The sequence below is a fragment of the Lutzomyia longipalpis genome, chromosome 1, assembly GCF_024334085.1.
Source record: "Lutzomyia longipalpis isolate SR_M1_2022 chromosome 1, ASM2433408v1".
NCBI classification, from domain to species: domain Eukaryota; kingdom Metazoa; phylum Arthropoda; class Insecta; order Diptera; family Psychodidae; genus Lutzomyia; species Lutzomyia longipalpis.
The window spans coordinates 20,964,972-20,983,743 of record NC_074707.1 but is presented as its reverse complement, the minus strand read 5'-3'; the positions used below and the strand labels follow the sequence as shown (position 1 = coordinate 20,983,743).

Sequence of the window (18,772 nt, the reverse complement as noted above, 5' to 3'; positions counted from 1 at the left end):
TATACTTAAAGGTCAGTAGCTGAGCTTACGCAATCGCGCGTACAACAATTATTCCGAGATTTCGTCAGAAAATAGCTCGTCTTTCTCAGGAGATAATAAATTGTGATGGAAAACAAACTCTATAGACTCCATTATTGATAAGAAAATTAATGAGATGATCTGCAGGGTATTGAAGTTGGAGGCTTGGCTTTTTCATTGAGTGATTAGATTGTAGAGTAGAGCTTACATTAGGTACTTTATCAATTGCCCTATAGAATGATGCTCCTACTTCAGCAAATAATGGTGTTTTTAATTAAATCTCAGATCAACATTTTTCAGATCTTGACATTAATCACCTTCATCATTGTGATCTTGTTGCTGGTTTTTGCTTGTTGAGCTTGTTGAACGTATCCACCGACCGGCAACCTTGTTCATACCTAATTTGTCATGCAAAATCCATAAAACACGTTCACTGGAAATGTTGAGCATATTGGCTAGTTGCTTCTTTGTTAATTGATTGTTTTCTGTGATGAGTTCATTAATTTTTAACACCATATCGTCACCAGTCGCCTCCACTGGTCGTCCACTGCGGGGTTCGTCGCCTATGGATTGTTTTCCAAGGCGAAATTGTCGTGCCCACGCTTTTACCGTTGAACGTGATGGAGCGTCCTTCCCATAGACAGCCTGCAGACGCTTATGAATATCACTTGGTGCTGTCCTTTCTTTTGTTAGAAATTTAATAACAGCTCTGTACTCAAGTTTGTCCATACTTTCGTTCGCGGGAAATTACAATTTACATTATTGTGTATTTTGACGTTGTAGCCGAAGCACGTGACGAAACATACCGAGCAATGGAACGAAAAAACCCAAAAATTGATACGTTTTTGTGCAAATCGCGTGAAAATTGAGAAAAAATCGTAAAAATCAATTTGTTGACCTCATAAAAATGTATTAAATTCGTGGTAGAAAAGCCCTGAAGCGCTTTTTGCCTAAGGGGGGAAAGGAAGAGTCGTGACGACAAGAAATTCTGGGGAATCTCTCGCTAAATGGTAAGATCCGTTTTTTAATCCCACTTTAACCGACTTTTACCAAATGAAAATTCTTATTAATTAAAATCAATCAGAAAACCAATTTGTAAAATGAAAAAATAAAAAATCTAATATTTTTTCAAATTTATTTTTTTTTACTTCTTACAGTATTTTTCACTCATACAATGCTGTGTTTTTTTTTCATTATACAATTTGATTTATTGCAAAACATACACTTTATTTTGGTAAAATTGGTAGAAATATTTATATTTTCATTTTTTTATACTATTTATCAATAAATCTATTTCTTTTTCTTGTCTTATATTCACCAAATAAATAAATCTGTTCATTGTTTTTTTCTCAACCAGAAAAAACTTGTGTTTGATCAACTCTAATAAACATTTTTTTTCAAATTTTTTTTTCACTTAATTTTTATAAAGTGTGATTAGCTCTGCGATTGATAAATTTTAAAAGAAAAAAATACAATGTAGGTAAATTTTATATTTACATACAAAAAATAAAAAGGACAATCATAAAACGTTAATCCCCTTTTTCTACACCATTTTTTTTTTGCTAAAAATTATTATCTAAATAATGTAGTCAGTGCTACTAAAATATTTATTTATATACTTTTTTTTTAATAATAAGTTTCTGAATTGGTACCTTTTTCACTTACATTTTTCTTCCTAATTATCTTTTACTAAAATTAATGACAAAAAATTATTTTAATTGCAAAAAAGAGGCAGGAAATAAATTGATAATTTTTTTTTCATTGAAAATATGATAAATCAGTGCATTGTTACTTTTGTTTATCTAAAAATCATGATTATGGCAGTTTATCTAAACGTTTTTTTTATTAATCACTTTTCTCTCTTTCTTGCATTCATTAGTTATTTTTTATTCCTTCTTCCTCTAAAACTATCACAAATTAATGATTTTTAATGTTTTTTCTATCATTTTGTATTTTTTATTTTTACACAAATGGCCATTTTCATCGATTCTATCATTTCTATATAGAGAATTTTATTTTCTATGCAATTTTACTTTCATCAGAATTCTTGTTCTAAGTTTTTTTGTTTAGTAATATTGATGACGATTAATATATTTTTGTTTTCTCAATATAATTACAAATAAATGTATGTATATTAATATTGATTAATATTCATTACATCCTATACAGATAGTGTATTACACAGGAGACAGTCAAACACATAAAGTGTTTATCAATCATTAAAATTCTTTACAATTACTAATTATGTATCATTACTGCAATTTTGAACTTATCATTATTCAAAGATTCAATCTATAATGTATGAAATATATAATGTCTGTTATTTAAGGTACAGTAGTCAATAATAATATTCAATCGCTTCATTGAAAGTATCGCAAAGGAATTTCTTAAAATTTAAAACAATGGAAACGACGTAATCTTAGGAAGAATTGGGCAACAGATAATTCAGTTTTTTTTTTATGGGAAAGAGCATGTTCACATAATTGTATAAAAAAATAAGAAAGTCTTAGAACGAAGATTTGCAAACTTGTCATACTTTTTACGACACTTCAATGCCCAGAATAAATACTCTTGCTCACTACTGTGTTTCTTAAGGAGAGACCATGCTCTATAAATCCTATGATGAGGATTTTTTCTTATTATTTCCACTTGAGGCCTCTTTTACACCACACTCCTCCGTTTTCTTTCCCTTTGCATGCGCTAAGAGAGTTACGAGCTTCTTGTGGGAATCTCCAACAATCCATCCATGTTGCTGAAGGACTTCCCCTTCCTGCGATAGGTCATCATCGTCATCGCGACTATTATTGATCCTCCCGAATTCATCGTCACTAGACGATGACCAGTAGTAGAGCATTTCCGATGCTACTCTTTTACTACGTGCCATTGGACGTGATTGTGTCCACTTGGAGTCGCTTTTATCTGATTCTTTTGACGTTCCTGGAAATTTTACCTTTTTGGATTTTCTTCCACTTGACTCACCATCAGACGTTGTCCCACGCATACTCGTTGAACCCCTCCTTTTTCCCGTATTCCTAATTGGGATGTCTCGTTCAGGTGATGGTGAGGGTTCTGTTGCTCGGTAGGCAACAGTTTGTCGGCGTTTCTTGATTTTTGCAAGCTTTGGTGCATTTTGTGTTTTCTGCGATGACTCCACATCACTCCCACCTGCTATGCGTACAGCCTTCTTCCCTCGGGCTTTTTTGTACTCAAGTCCCAATGCTCGACGAACATCCCACGTCTCAGCATCGAGTTCGTCATCTTGATCATCTTTAGTGTCATCAAGGGATTTGTGTGCTTGATTCTTTTGACTTTCGCGACGTCGTTGATTCCGAAGTGCACGTTGGCTTGATCTGAGCTCCTTTTCCTGAATCAGAGCAATTATATCCTTAGTTGATTGGAATTCTTCATATTCATCCGAACTCCATGTCTCCGCAAGAATTTTCTGCTTCCCAACTGCACATTTTCTCTGTGATTTTCTCTTGCCAATCCCAATGATCTCTTCAATTTGCTCCAGCGACATTCCCCATTCAGCCTCAAACATTGCCAATTCGCGTGATTTTCTATTTGCCATTGATCGTCGAATATCCATTGAATTTGACGATCTCTGCTCATCCTTTGCATCAGTTTTTGCTCCAGAATCTGATTTTGTTGATGACATTTGTGGTTCTGGATTTGCATCGATGTCTGCTTCATTTTTACCATCACCCTTGAGGCTATCAAACAATTTGTCTAGTTCTTGTTTCTGCAAGAAAGGTTTCTTGGGAGCTTCACTATCTGCCGTGGAGTTCTTGTTTTCAGTTGGTGGTCGATTCTTCTGGGCATTTTTGAAAATTCTTCCCATAATTAAGGATTTCTTCTGTACGGGATCAGGTAGTTTCTTCGTCTTCTTCACACTACTTGGCGTTGTGGGTAATTTCGGAGATGGTGAATGACTCTCGGAATCACTATCATCGCTAATGTTGGAATTATAGTTAAAATCATCTCGATCAGAAAAACTCGTGGAGGATATTTGGCTTGCATTGTCCTCCAACTCTGGTTTCTTAAAATCATTCTTTGCTATTGCTGCTCCATCTGCGGGTTTTTGGCTTGATTCGGGATTTTTGGAGGAAATCAAATCAAGATTTGCCCTGAAGAATGTCCTCTTGGATAGGGGCAAGATAGGAGCATCTACGGAATCCTTTGATTCTTCAAATTCATAAACATCCATGGGATTTTTGGATGAAACACCAGCTCCTTTCTCCTTTTCTTTGTCCACTTTGTCTTTACTCTCCTTATTGATGGACTTTTTCTTTGATTTGAAACCCAATCGATTGCCAACATTTTCTTTAGCTTTCTTCACTTTAACATTTTTCGTTGGCGTATCATCCCTCACTTCTGTTTCCGGAGATTTTTCTGAAACTATTGGATACTCTGAGGGTTTGGAAGGATCATCCTTAGTGGATGATCTTATAATTTCTTTGGCAACAGGATTGTCTGTACCCAAGGCAATATCCGCAAGGGCTGCTAACTTTGAATTTACATGAGGATTCCTCTCGAGAGCTTGCTGTAGATCGAGACCATTTGTTGGGATTGATACTTTGAAGTTATCATATCCTTTCATAGCTCCTTTCGTGCGGACTTTTGAAATTGATGAGCACTGAGAAGATGTAGTGGAGTGTATTGGAGACCTATCAGATAAATGCTTATCACTGTAGTGTTTCCTGCTTTGCTCAAATGAATCACTTCCTTCCTTTAGGGCTGGTGAATCACTCTCAGCGGCTTTATTGCTTCCTGAACGATCGAGAATAGTTTGAGCGTAGTTTTCACTTTCACTAGCATCCTGGGAGGATGGGTAACTGTCTCCCATGTCGGAGAATGAATCTGAATAGGATCTTCCAGTATGGCTAGAATCTTTTGGATTTGTCCCACTAACAGGTGGAGTACTATCAATGACTTTGTCGCTGTAGTACATGGAATTGGATGTTGATGCAGCCCCATTGAGAAACTTTTCTGCTGTTGCCAGGAAACCAGACAGTTGATTGTTCACTGTGGTTGTATCTTCAAAAATCCCTTTAGGTTGAGATAATTTGTTGGGTCGTGAAAACATTGGATTTGAATCAGATGAAATATCACTAAATTGATTGATGTCAATCTTCGGATAAGCATGTTTTGGGCTACTTCTGCGATGCGACATTGGAGATTTAACACAATAAACAGCATTGTGACTTCCACCGAAGCAATTTGTTGGCTGTTCATTGGACTTGGGTGTGAGGGATTTATTCTCCGATTCAGCTCCAATTCTATTTGAACCTTTAAGCATGTTGCAGCATTCATAGAACAATTTTTCCTCTTGACTCAAATTTAGTCGTGGTGTCCCAGGATTGAGAGATCGCGCAGGTGATGGGTATTGATCAGTTGATGATGGAACCTGAGCTTGTTCTGGAGATGAAATTGGTTCAACTCCTGTCTGAATGGGACTTTTTAGCACCATTTTGGGCTCCTCAATTTCTGTAGGTTTTTCACTCACTTCCACATCTTTCTTTTCCTCAGCAACGGGTGTTTTAGTTACATCCACATTTTGGGATTCATTTTCCTTTTCCTCAACCATTCGATTTTTTTGAGAATCGAGGAATTCTTGCTCTGATAGCTTAGCAATATGCGTAATTGTCATTTTGTGCTTTGTAAGACGATCCTGCCGTGAGAAATGTTTTTTGCAAATATCACAGAAATAAGTTACAGGTTCACCATCTGCCGTGGTTTTGGTGGCTTTGGGTTTCTTGGATTTGTACAGTACAGATCTACGAACTTTTCTCTTTTTAGCCAACGTAGACTGCTTTTGGGATCTAGTCTTCCCTGGACCTGTAGTAATTCCTGAATCCATTGATACACTCGTAAGCACACTCATCCCATCTTCCGCATCCATATCAAGCTGTTCAGCATTGGCTTCTTCAATTGATGTATTTTGTGTTGCTGATGCAATCATGGCATTTGGACTCTCACAGGGAGTTTCAGCAATTGGAAGTGTATCAGCGACGTTTGTAAATTCATCAGTAGTGAGAATGCGATTGTTGAGACTCTTTGCAATCTCAGCCAAGCAAGTATCGTCATCAGAATCCGATTGACTGTTTGATTCTCTAATTTTATCAACAAGTTTAGCTACAGTTTCTGAATGTTCCCCATTTTTCTTCTCATTTTCCACCAATGGGGGACTTTTTAGTTCAGTCGATGATTTTTCCGAATCTATCGCTGTGCCTTTTAATTGATCAAAAGGATCAGGTACTGAAGACGTTAGCGCTTGCAGTCTAGATGGTTTGAGTATGAATTTTGGTTTTGCTGCAGATGATGAAGTTTTCTTGATGTCCACTTCAGATACATTTTTCGGCATAGAAACAGCTCGACTAATCCAATCAAGAGGTTTAGTTATCTTTTCATTCTCACCTCTAGTTGATTCAACATTTTTCTTTGTGTTCATATCCATAGCTGCCAGAAGGTTCACGGAATCAGCCATACGATTGTTTACTTCCTCTAAGGATATCTTTTCTGCTTCTTTTTCACTCTCAATTTGGACATCATCAATCTTATCTGACTGCTCTTTCGGTGTTGATTTATTTTTGTTTACTGCAATGTCCTTCTTCTTTCGACTTGATGAGCTTCTCGATGTAGAAGATGAAAGACGCGAAGAATCACCTTCAGAACTTTCATCGCCTTTATCTTCTAGTTTTCTTAGTAAATTGCTGATGACTAAATCTTTCTTCTCTTTTGAAATAGATTTACTTTTAGTTGACTCACTATTTTCAGCACGAGATGACTTTTTGGGTTTTACAGGCACGTCAACTATTTTTTTACTTTCAGCCTCAACAGGAGTTTCATATTGAGACTTTAGTTCATTTTCGCTTATTTTTGGTGTAGTGACGTCAGATTGTACTTCTTTAGCTTTTTTCTTTGCTGGTGCACTTGAGAGGGTGTCCTGATTTGTTTGTTTAATTGCTGCTTTCCTTTTAGTTGTTGTAACCATCTCTATAGCATTAGATACAAGAAGTTCATCATTGTTGGCATTGGCTTCACACGAGAGGTCATGAAGAATTTTTAACTCATCAATTCTGGATTTATCAACCTCCTTAAAACTTTCAAGTAATTGATCAGCAATTATAGCCGCGAGTTCATTCTTTCTCTTTTTTCTTGGTTTTTGAACTGTTTTGGCTTTATCAACAGGAGTTGATGATTTTTCTCCATCAATGTTTTCGGATTTTTTATTTAATTCAGACTGTTTATTTTCAGTGGTTAATTTACCTTTTTCTTTTAATGTTTTTGTCTCTTGATCATCTTCTAGTGTTTTTGTAGTGATTTTTTCCTTTGTTTTCTTGTCTAAAGGCGCAAGAATTTCGGATGTAACCACGTCCTCAGTTTCAATTGTTTGATTATCTGCAGAATTATCGCTTTCATCGGTTTTAGAGACAGTTTTCTTCGTTTTAGCTGCTTTATTGTTCTCTAAAGGTTCTGCTAATTTTTCCGATTCAACTTCTTGATCTTCGGCAACTTGTAATTTATTCTTTCCTTTTGCTGTTTTCTTCGGCACGGTTTTTCCTTTTTTCTTAGTCTCCAGTAAGTTTTCAGGTATTTCCGCGCTTTTACTTTCTTTAACTGAACTTGATTTCCTTTCATCCTTCTTAAGTTTGGCATTAGTCAATTGAGATTCTTTGAGTTTTTCATGATCATCAGCTACAGATTTATCAGCCTTTGTTTTCTTAATGTTTTCAATGTTCTCAATGTCTTCGATTACTTTATCATTAGCTGTTTCTAAAATTTTCTCATTTGCCGATTTTCCTTTCTTTTTGGTTTGTACACTTTTCTTGATAGGCTGAATTTTTGTGGCTTGTTCGGGATTTTCCACCTTCTTGGGTTTTTCGATTTGTTTTGAAGTTGTAGTGCCTTCCAATGCATTTTCAGCTTCTGAAGTTGCTTCCTTACGCTCCAGATTGGGTTCTATTTCTTCTGACTTAGAAACCTCTGATGTGTCTATTATTGATGAATTTTTATTTTTTACGAAATTCGCAGCTTTTCCTTTCTTTTTAGAACTCTGAACTTTTTTCGACGGTGCAGGCTTAGGAGACAAAGGTTTAACATCAGCTTCTGGAGTTTTCTTAATCGGAATCTCTGTTGGTATATCCATAGGTGCTTCTGGATCATTTGAAACGTCTGAGACTTTTCCTTTCTTCTTTTGCTTTTTATCTTTTGCAGTATTCTTAGTGTCCTCAATAACAGCAGTGACAGCTTCAGATGTATTGGCACTCTCCGTAGGTTTCGACACTGTTGTACTGTCTTGACTGGTTTTCTTAGACATTGAAGTTTTCTTTGTAAGAGAAGGACTCTTAAGGATATCTTCAACCACAATTTCAAGTCTACTTCTTTTCTCATTAACATCATCAGTATGGATTTCATTATTAGCTGCTTCTGTTTTCCCTTTCTTTGTAGATTTTGTCGGTGTCTTTGTGTTATTGACATTCAAATCTTTAGTTATTTTTCCTTTAGGTTTAGGTTTTGTTGAAATATTAATGTCAGTTGATTCTGGTGTTTTTACGATCATATCAGTTTTTGTTAATTTCCCAGATTTTTTACCTTTTGTAATTTTTTCAGGTTGCGTATTTGTTGGTTCATTGTTCCCTTTACTACTTTCAATAGTTTCATTTTTACTCGAAACTTCGCTTTCAGCTTCTTCAGATTTTGTTAATTTTTGCGCTTTCACTACTTTTTGAGGTTTTGTCTTTGTTTGTGGTTTTTGTTCTATTATTTTGTCATCTTTTGATGTCAATGAAGTACCTTCTACGATTTTCTGTGTCACTTTTCCTGTTTCGATATTTTTTCCCACCCCATCTCCTGACTTTTCTTCCGTATTAGAACTTTGTTCGTCTCCTTCATTATTGGATTTTTCCGCATGAACAACTTCTTTCTCAGCCACTTTGTCAGTAGCTGGTGTCTTTTCTGCTAACTTCTTATTCTCTGTGACCGAGGATGTGCTTTCTGGAGTAGATTTACTCACAATTTCTGGTGGAGTTATGGAATCTTTACTTTTTGCCACAATTGGTATTACAGGTGTGATTTGCACTTTTTGTGCTGAATACTCTCCCATGTGAACAGAATGGGGTATATTTTCAACATTGTTATTATCACTTTTGTTGCTTTCTTGCACAAAGTCCCCACCTAATTTAATTTCCTTACATGGATCCTTCTTGGGAGCTTTGGTAACTTTTGGCGCCTTTGCTCGTGGTTTTCTTGTTTGTTTGGGTTTTGCACTCTTCACGGGTACTTGGGGAATTTGAATGACGGGACTGACACGCTTGATAATTAAGTCTGGTCGTGGTTGCTTCAGAATTTCAGTGTTACGATGCTGGCTTAGAAGCTCATTGCATCTCATTTGATTTAATAGTTCACTACTTTGAGGGGAGCTTAACATCGTAACACCTCGTGGATGATTGAAGAGTTCAGCGCTTCGGTTTTGAGGTGAGATATCTAAACTCTGTGGTTTCATGTGAATTTCAGCTGCACGTGGGTAATTTACATTTTCAACATTTCTTGATGTACTCGGAGAGTGTGTTCTTGCTGATTTCGCACTCAAATCCATCACAACATTGCAATCAATTTCGTTTGGATGAAGACGACTTCCAAGGTGTGATGGCACTACAGGAATTTTCAGGATGGGTGGATGCTTCACTAGGCAAATTGGTTGTGTCTCATCTTGGTTAGACGTTATAGATTTTCTCATTGTCAAATTCAATGGAGCATCAGGAATTTCTTCAACCAGACGCACTGTAATTGCATCTGATGATTTCTCTATTTCTGGAATTTTTACTTGCGGCGGAATAGTTTTAGCCACATTCACGTCTTTTGGCGGATTTGGTATACTTTTTATCATGGGTATCGGTTGAATATCTGATGTTGCTGAAGATTTTTCCACAGCGATGAGACTATTCAGATTAGGAGGTTGAATTTGATCTTTAGTTGACACGGGATTCTCAATTTTGGATTTTTCGTCATTCAAAGGTTGTTCTTTTTGTTGTGTAACTGGCACTTCTGTCGTGGGATTGGTATTTTTCTCAGTTTCTGTCTGTGCTTTTGTGAGAATATTTGTTGCTGAATTATCTAAAAATGGAATACCTAACTTTTCTTGTAGTTTATCTGTAAGACGAGCGATGCAATCTGTAAGCCTTCGAGTTCGCCTTTTTCCTGGCGTTGCACTTGTTGGTGATGTTAATGGGGGTGTATCCTCAATTTTCTGACCAACAGGCGTTTCAAATGATTTTGTTTCAATTGATATTGTGGGTGTGGATGGTAATGCACTCAACAATTTTTCTTTCTCCTTTTGCTCAGTATCCACTGCAGCAGAAGCAAGATCTATAATGGAATCCATTATCTCTTTTATCTCGACAAGATCTTCTTGGTCGCTCGCTTTCTGTTCTTCTAAAAAAGGCTTCTCCTTTTCATCTGGAATCGTTATTTTCTTGGGAATATCAGCCTTTTGAACTGCTTTTACTTTCTTTGATTTTCCATTCTTTTGAACATTCTCGTGATTTTCAGTGTCCTTTGAGTTTTTCTTTGACACCGACGATCCTGATGTTTCTTTGGATGATTTGACTTCATTCGTCGGATTTGATGTGTCTTTTGTGGGTTTCTTCGTTGAAACTTCCGGTGTTTTAGGAAATTTCTTAGCGACTTTTTGTATAATTCCTTTTGTATTTTTCTTAATTGGTGTCGTTTGAAGTTTTGTTTTATTACGCGTTGTTACTCCATCACCTTCTGTGTGATTGGTATTTGGTGATTCGGAAGAACGTGTTACCCGCTTTGATTTGACGATTTTCCGTACATTGGATGGAGCTTTTCCACTTCTTGTTATCCTTTCAGCTTGCTGCAGATGCATCGAAATTTGCTTATTGCCCTCGGATTTGTTCTTGGATCTAGAGAGAGGAAAAAAATTATTGCGTGTTAACGTAAAATAAGAAAAGAATAATTTTTGCATTGTAATTGATGCGTTCAATATACCTCAAAATCAATCCAGTGGACTTTGCTGCCAAAATTGACGTTCTGGTGTTACGCTTTGTGAACTTATTTGTTGTAGCAGTTGCTATTAATTTCCTTCGTCGCATTGGTATTGGTTTGGCAGGATGAACACTTCGTGATGAACGTTTTGCTGGTAGATTGGCCAACATACGTTGAATTGAATCCGCTGGGAAATTGAAAAAAAAAGTTAGTCCTACACCATAAAACATTTGAAAGAGTAAAATATGTATTGATTTAAGGATAACGAAATAAATTTCGTTCTGTTAATTTCAATTTGAATTTCAAATAATTAAAACTCACCGTCACTGGGACGAGTTCTTGGTGTCTGTGGGGATTGTTTTCTTGGTGTAGTAATGGCACGGTTTTCAGGTGTTTTGGGCGGTTTGGGAGACCTTAGGCATCCAAATCTAAGGAGTTTCGCCCGTCGACGTCTCGAGCGATTTCCATAGTATCGATGTCGCAACCGTCTCTTCGCAATCAGCCACGCATAGTCACCAACGCAATCGAGCATGTGCCGATAGAGATCCATCATTCCAGTGCATTCTTTCTTGCATTTCGTACAAACAGTCACTTCTTGAGATTTGTTGGACATTCGTGAATTAGAGTCTGTGTCGAAGCTATCACATTTGGTTGATATCGTGCAGGATGTTGAACTGTCCATGGAATCTTCAACAGTACCACTATCATCGCTGCTCACCTGACGCACAAATTCCGTTTTACGTCGTAAGGCCTTGGTGGGAATGAAGAAGTGCTTGTAAAGTTCTCCTTCGATGAGTTCACGACCAACAATTTCATAATGTGTAGAGTACACGTGAGGGTGTCGGGTGGCTTTGTGCTCCTCGAGTGCTTTGATTGTTCCAAACTTGGCACCACATCCAAAACATACATAACATCGTGGTCTTGCCCATTCTCCGCTCAGAATCACGTCACGTGCCTTGCAATGCTTCTCACCGCTACTTCTTCGGAGATTCAGTGTTGTAGCAAATGTGTCTTCTTCCGTTGCTCCTTCACCCTCAGGTGATTTTATGGGTGAACCAGAGGTATCTGCTGTGTCATCAATGCATTCCACTGGCTCTGCCTTGATCAGTCTTTGGTCATTTTGCTCCAGTACAATTTGCGGAAGTAGTCTTGTGTCGAGAATGGTATTTAGTTGTTCAATGACTTTTCTCTTTTCTTCCCGCGCTGCATCAGTACCAACTATCCGTTGATTATTTTCATTATCCTTACTCCTTTGCACAACTTCGTGTTTTGTGCGCATTGTAAGTTGTGTCCACATATCCAATTTGGATAAATCTCTTAGACCCGATGTTTGCTGCTTTACCTTTTTAACAATTTTCCCACCTTCATTGACATACTTGTACTTTTTCACAAAGTCCCATTTCCACTTCCATGAATTCTTCGTAATGGTGCGTTTATTCTTATTAGGTGACACACATTCGGTACCATACTGTTCGTTTGTAAGGAGGGTGGGAAAGGCCGTGATAGCACTGAGGGAGGTTGCTTCGTGAATCTCATTGTCAGTCATGTATGAGCTCCTTACAACCGTACTTGGAACAGCAGGAACGGCTTCAGTGAATCGTGTATGAACACTTGGTGTTTCAGGATCACTCCCAATTTTACCATCCAAATAGCAACTTAGATTTTTCCTTACATTAACACTTACAGTTTCATAGAAGTCATCATCGAAATTGCTACTGAGAATTTCCTTTCCACTCGATGACTTTACACTTGAACTTCCACTAAATTCTCCACTATCATTCAATCCAATAGAACTACCATTTCCTACGGTTGCCCGAGTACTTCGCAGTCGACTAGCTCGGCCACAGCTGCTGCTGCCTGTGTCTGATACACCTCGAGACTCCACCTGGGTGCGTCCTTTGCTGCCTTTACGTGTACGGGGTGATCGATTCTGAGCCACACCAAGACGTGATAGCATTGGTTCTTCATTTCGAAGTAGCTGATGCTTCTTATTTAACTTCGATAGGCGTGTAATCATTTTTCTTCCTGGATGATTGCCATTCTCACTCTTGGCCACCGCTGTTTTCGGCGTTGTTAGTTTGGAAATGGAATTAGCCAAAATACTGTCTTCGAAGTCAATGTCTTCAAATACTGGTGTCTTACGGACACCTTTCGGAAGAATGTTGTGAACACTTTCTCGGTGTTTCTGAAGGGCTTCTATCGTTGGTAATCTGATGTTGCATTCGCGACATCCGAAATACCGATCTCCATGCTTTTCAATTAAATGATGGAAGAGTATAGTGAGATCCGTGGCAAAGCTTGAAAATGTTTTAGCTTTATTGCAGAACGTACACCCAGCAAAGTCCGTTGGTGTTGCAGACGTTACGTTGCGCACACTTGCTCGACGTCCTGCAGCTGATTTGTGCAGTCTCTCTGCATGCTTAGTGCGAATTTCGCGGGTAGCAAAGGAACGATCACAGTAGAGGCATAGAAATCTATTACCCCCAGTAGGTGTTGTCTCATCGGTTCCTTTGATGCTCTTGCCACCATTTGTTAGCGTCTCCACAACACCATCGGAAAGTCGATGGAGTGGCAAACTGCAGCGAATATGCAACTGCTTACCAACTCCACTTGATGTAGAATTATCTAAATCACATTTCTGCTTCCTCATTAAATTTGATATTGATACATTGTCATCTGTATCGCCATCTGATTCATCTTCTTCACTTGATTCACTCTCATCTTCACTACTTTCCACTTCATCCTCCTCAACTTCATCTGCATTGTCTTTTGCACCTGGAGACACTTTTTGCTTCACCTTCTCCACCACTACCGATGGCACACATTTCACAGATGACTCTTCGAGCAATCCTTGAACACATCCTTTTCCACTACGTCCACGTGATTTTGCTGTCTTCCCGGAATCTTCACTACCACCATCACAGTTATCATCTTTAACAACTGTCGTCACATTTTTGCTGCTTCGGCCTATGCCACTTGCTGTAGTTTTTGTCACGGCGCTGCTCTCTTTCTTTTTCGCTCTACCTCGCGGTTTCCGTGGAGTTGACGGTGATCGTGTGGCAGATGAACTTGGAAGAGTGTCATCTTTACCCAAAACACGATGAACCATTGTATGCTGCAAAAGAATCAAAGATTAAAGGTATAGCAAATGATGATTAAAGATTTACTGAAAAGTTGAGAATTTTATAAAAAAAATCATTTTCTTATAATTATTTAATTTTTATTGTAAAGAAGTGATTAAAGGGCTGTTGAATTTAATATATTTGTATGACAAAATGGTTCCATTGATTACTCATACCACTTTTCAACCCCTACCATTGTATCTAAATGTGGTCAAATGTAGTCTGGTCATCATATGTATGCATTTAAAATTATGTAAACCCAGTTGATTTATCAACTTACTTAAAATTTCATCATGTTGAATTAAGTCTTGTTTAATGAAAATATGCATAATAGAGTTGAAATTTGTTAGCATATCCACATATGAACTTTTTGGGCTACCTTAATTAAGGATTATGTTATATATAACTGCTTAGAGCATTTTAGAGAGAATCTAAGTTTTCAAAATACGACTATGTGGGACTTATTCAAAAATCCACACATTTTGGGATTTCGTGAAAAAAAGCAATAACAATTGGATCCACAGCTCCACATGAGTACCCACCACTTGAGATGAATGCGTTTTGAATTTTCCACGGTGGTGTATGCATGGGGTTGGGGAAATTTTTGCTGACAAAGCAATATCTAATGAGAAATGCTTGCAAGAGTGGACTCTGTACCGCACTGTGTGAAAATAATAGAGCTCGGGGTACGAGTGAGATAGACATTAGGGGGTCCCAGTAAGAGGTAGAGAGACAGAAAGCGACACCATCGTTTACCCACCATTCTGTGAACAACACCCATGGCACTCCATCCGGGGGTGTGGGTGAGAGAATGGTGAAAGAAATGCTTAGGCGAGGGAGGAATATGGTACTTGTACCAAGCACACAATGGAGTTTTGTGAGGACTGCTCCCATGTAGAGAGAGAGTATAGGATCGATATAAAACAATTTGTGGTTTAAAAGTTACTCACACCCCCCTAAATCAGTAAGTACACCCCCTTTAAAAAATATGAAAAAGAGTTTACACTGTTTGTGCCTGAAATTAAGCTTAAAGAGTTTTATATAACCCCTTTAATAAAGCATACTTTGAATTATTATAATAAAGATATGTATGCTCTGCTCATACGCATGTGATACAATTTGTATCCTTCACGCACTCAGTTTCATTGAAAGCTTTCTGGGAAATTATTGATCTTGAGGCAATCATTGAGTCATTTGATAAGATTAAGTGACTGATCTATACTTTATACTACTTAGTTATCCCCATCGAATCAATTTAACCCATGATTTAACCAAAATCACCAATTTAAAATCAACGTCTATCATCAATGATAAGTTAACAAGGGACGAAAATAAAAAAAAGCCATAATGTGATTTCCATTTAATGGTCAATTATAATTACTTTTCCTTGCTTCAAGTTTCTTTATTTTTACCCAGACAGACTCCCTATTTCTTTTCCCTACAAGTTTTATTCAATTTTATGGGCTTCTCCCTTCGAGTAAATTAATTTTCTGCTCAAATTACTTCTCACCCTTTCGTTTAACTCTTAGTTTAGACATTATTATTGACTTTATTAATCAACATTAAAAATCTAAATATTCATGCGATTGCTGTAGATTTTTCCAGCTTCCTAAAATCCATCTATAGTAATAAAATTGTTTCTATAATTTTTATAACAAATTAGTTCTTTATGAACTTTCCGAAATCTTATATAATGCTTACAGAAAATTTCGTAAATAAATAAGTGCTTCGTTAAATGAGTAAAGTCAAAAGTTTGTTTCTGGTGAAAAGCAAGGTAGGTATATCTTACAAAATGACCTTGTCGTTTTCGAGATATCTCAAAATTTTTTGAAGACCGATTGGGTTTATGTGAAAAGTGAATGGCAAGAAGTGGAGAAATTTTACGCAACTACTATCTACAATTTTTTTTTAGGGTTTTCTGTAAATTTAAATGGAAATTTGGGATACGCAAATGTTATCGTTTCATTGAAACATCCTAACCATAATTCGTGATTTGCATTTGTATGCTATTGTGTTGCCTTTGTTAAAATTACACCGCTCCTAAATCCATTTGCACCTAATATTTTACTACTAAATGCCCTGAAATTGATTGTCCAATGGTATTGAATTTGAGCACCCTGCATATAAATTACAATCCCTGTAGGTTTAGAATATTCGGACATAATTTACCCTTATATGTATTTATGTGGAAAACCCATTGGGTTTTCAATAGTTTTCGATTTATTTTACAATGTGGAAAGGGGGATGTATTGAAGTTGGGAATTATATTTTGGACATACTCCAGAAATGGATTTATATACCCCAAGAATAAAGGTCATCATAATTCCCATGTCTGTGGTCCATTTGTGTTCACCTTAGGTGGAAAGAGATTGAAAGCAACGTTAAACACTTTTGCATGTGAAATAGCTTTGCTTTCGGCCGAGGCGTAGTCTCTCCGTGTATGTTTTATTATTATAAACTTTGCCTCTCGGTACCATACTCTTCAGTGACTGACGATTTTTATGTGAATGTGTGCATTTTGAATGTGTTTTCTTTGAGAGTGGCGATGAAATGATTATTGAGGACACGCAGCGGAGTTTCATCACTGCAGCAGTGCATTAACTTCTTTTTCTTCTCACATTTTATTCTTTTCCTACATCTTTTCTCACCCTTGCGTGGGTATCCTTGAATACTTTCTTTCACTCATTAAAAAAATTGCAAAATGGTAACCAATTTGCAAAGATAAAATAATGCTATTGGTACTTATAGTTATGGAATTTTTTCTTTAAGTGACAAAGACATCAAAACTTTATTTCTGGAAAATCCAATTTTACAAAAGAAAAGCTCAAACAACAAATATGCAGTTTTTTCTGCAATATGATACATCTTTATCTATTTAATTCCATCTATATCCTAAGCTACACCTGCAAACCAATTTGTTCGAAACGTTCTAATTGACTTCTTCGTTACATCTACGTCACCCCAAGGTGGAGCTTCAATGCATGCAGTACAAAGTTTGTTCTTAAAGTAAACTTTCAGAAATCTTAATTTATTGATTATGAAATGAGATGATCAGATTATCTCTGATTACTGAACTGTAAGAAATCTGCGAATATGATTTTAAAACAAATTATTTTGATTTGCTTTTGTAATTTAAAATGTTTTATACTTTATACAATGTATACCGATTAATTTAATGAGTTATTCTTAATAGCCTTTTGGGAACTCCTTAATATTAATAAAGTAGTGATGTTCAACTATAAAATATTTTATAATATTTTAATCATTAATTTAAATACAGGAACTTGACCCATTTGTCGTGTCTTTCACAGAAAATTATAAAAGAGGAATTAAAATACATATAGTTATTCTCTGTACCCTTACCCTATATAGGTACCTTATCACAAACCATTACAATATTCTTTCATACAAAGCCGGGAAGAAAAGGTTTCTATGGGGAGGAATATACCTCATACCCCGCGTTTCACCCCCCTTATAATCCCTGTGGTAGTGGCAATGAGATTTGTGCCCTATATATTTTGGCCACAAGAAAGGGAATTTCTCTGTACTCCATCAACCCCTTTTTGTCTAATGATTTTTCCTACCCACAAGCGCGACTCTAACTCGCAACACTTATGAGTCCATCGGAGACTTTTCTCTTCCATTCTTCTGAGGCGCATAAAGAGACTCATACAATTTTGTCACCTTCACGACGAATCTTGCAAAATATCAAGCAAAACACTATTTCAGATGAATTTTTCATTAAAATTATCCCTTTTTGTGGCATTTGCCAGTTGTTTATGTGGGCGAAAACATCAAAATATTCCCGTTTACTCTACATTTCTTGCACCCCCATTCGTGATGTGGGGAATACATCGACATTTTCATTTTGTATGTCTGCCTCGTTCGGGGTTTACACCAAAAAAACTGTCGCTGGGAAAAACACATTTTTTATGCTTTATCAACTTACCACGGCGGAAAAATGTATCAATATATCATCGCTGATACCTCTGGAACACTTTAATAAAACTTTCCCTGACCAATATGTCCCGTATATCCAATTTTCAGGGTAATTTTTCCATAACAATACACAATCACTGAAAACTCAAATCCGGGCAGGGACTGGTGAAAATTGTCCACAGAGAGCACAAATCTTCATTTTTTAACATACATTACATCCATTGTGCACCACCCTGCTTCCCTTTTGATGGGGAAAACTTTAAAAATTCATCAATTCAATGGAGAAAATCACAATTTACAATTATATTTTTTTTTAGAAAAAAGGAGTTTTTCTCAAAGATTTCTTCTTTTGCTTAACGTCGTAGTTGGTGGACATTTTTATGGTACATATCAAAATCGTTGTAGCCGTTACGGTATGGAAATTTAGAATAAGAAACCCCTTAAAATTGTATCCGGCATAAAATACATGTAAATATTACTTAAAATTAATAAAAATAAATTATATGATGGAAAGAAATTCAACTCACCAATTTTCCTATTTACTTAAAAAATTATCCGATAGATTTGTGATGATTTAACCCTTCACTTCTTAACCTTTTTGTCTTTACCCAACGAGGGTTCGTCACTAAAACATAAGATCTCAACAAAACACAGCTTCACTTCAGTCTAATTTCTTTTGTTTA

At 36.7% G+C, this 18,772-nt stretch overlaps 2 protein-coding genes across 2 annotated transcripts; both read right to left on the bottom strand.

Annotated features, from left to right (window-relative positions):
* Positions 1 to 81: 81 nt before the first annotated feature.
* On the bottom strand, positions 82 to 1,003 carry LOC129796933 (protein GVQW3-like). The gene has a single exon (XM_055839082.1). It carries the CDS (start codon positions 745 to 747, stop codon positions 328 to 330), a length of 420 nt encoding a protein of 139 aa, XP_055695057.1. The 5' UTR covers positions 748 to 1,003; the 3' UTR covers positions 82 to 327.
* Positions 1,004 to 1,139: 136 nt separating this feature from the next.
* On the bottom strand, positions 1,140 to 18,464 carry LOC129796923 (uncharacterized). Its single transcript, XM_055839061.1, has 4 exons — positions 18,100 to 18,464; positions 11,350 to 14,143; positions 11,032 to 11,215; positions 1,140 to 10,946 (listed from the first exon to the last, which is right to left on the bottom strand). The coding sequence occupies exons 2-4, from the start codon at positions 14,135 to 14,137 to the stop codon at positions 2,636 to 2,638; spliced, it is 11,283 nt and encodes a 3,760-aa protein (XP_055695036.1). The 5' UTR covers positions 14,138 to 14,143; positions 18,100 to 18,464; the 3' UTR covers positions 1,140 to 2,635.
* Positions 18,465 to 18,772: the final 308 nt, after the last annotated feature.

Bases quoted from the DNA above. Each gene is read 5' to 3' on its own strand.
- LOC129796933 (XM_055839082.1), bottom strand. From the start codon at position 747: ATGGACAAACTTGAGTACAGAGCTGTTATTAAATTTCTAACAAAAGAA.
- LOC129796923 (XM_055839061.1), bottom strand. From the start codon at position 14,137: ATGGTTCATCGTGTTTTGGGTAAAGATGACACTCTTCCAAGTTCATCT. The intron at 11,216-11,349 runs GTGAGTTTTAAT...TCAATTTCCCAG, and splicing joins AAGAACTCGTCCCAGTGACG to CGGATTCAATTCAACGTATG. The intron at 10,947-11,031 runs GTATATTGAACG...TCCTCTCTCTAG, and splicing joins TCCACTGGATTGATTTTGAG to ATCCAAGAACAAATCCGAGG.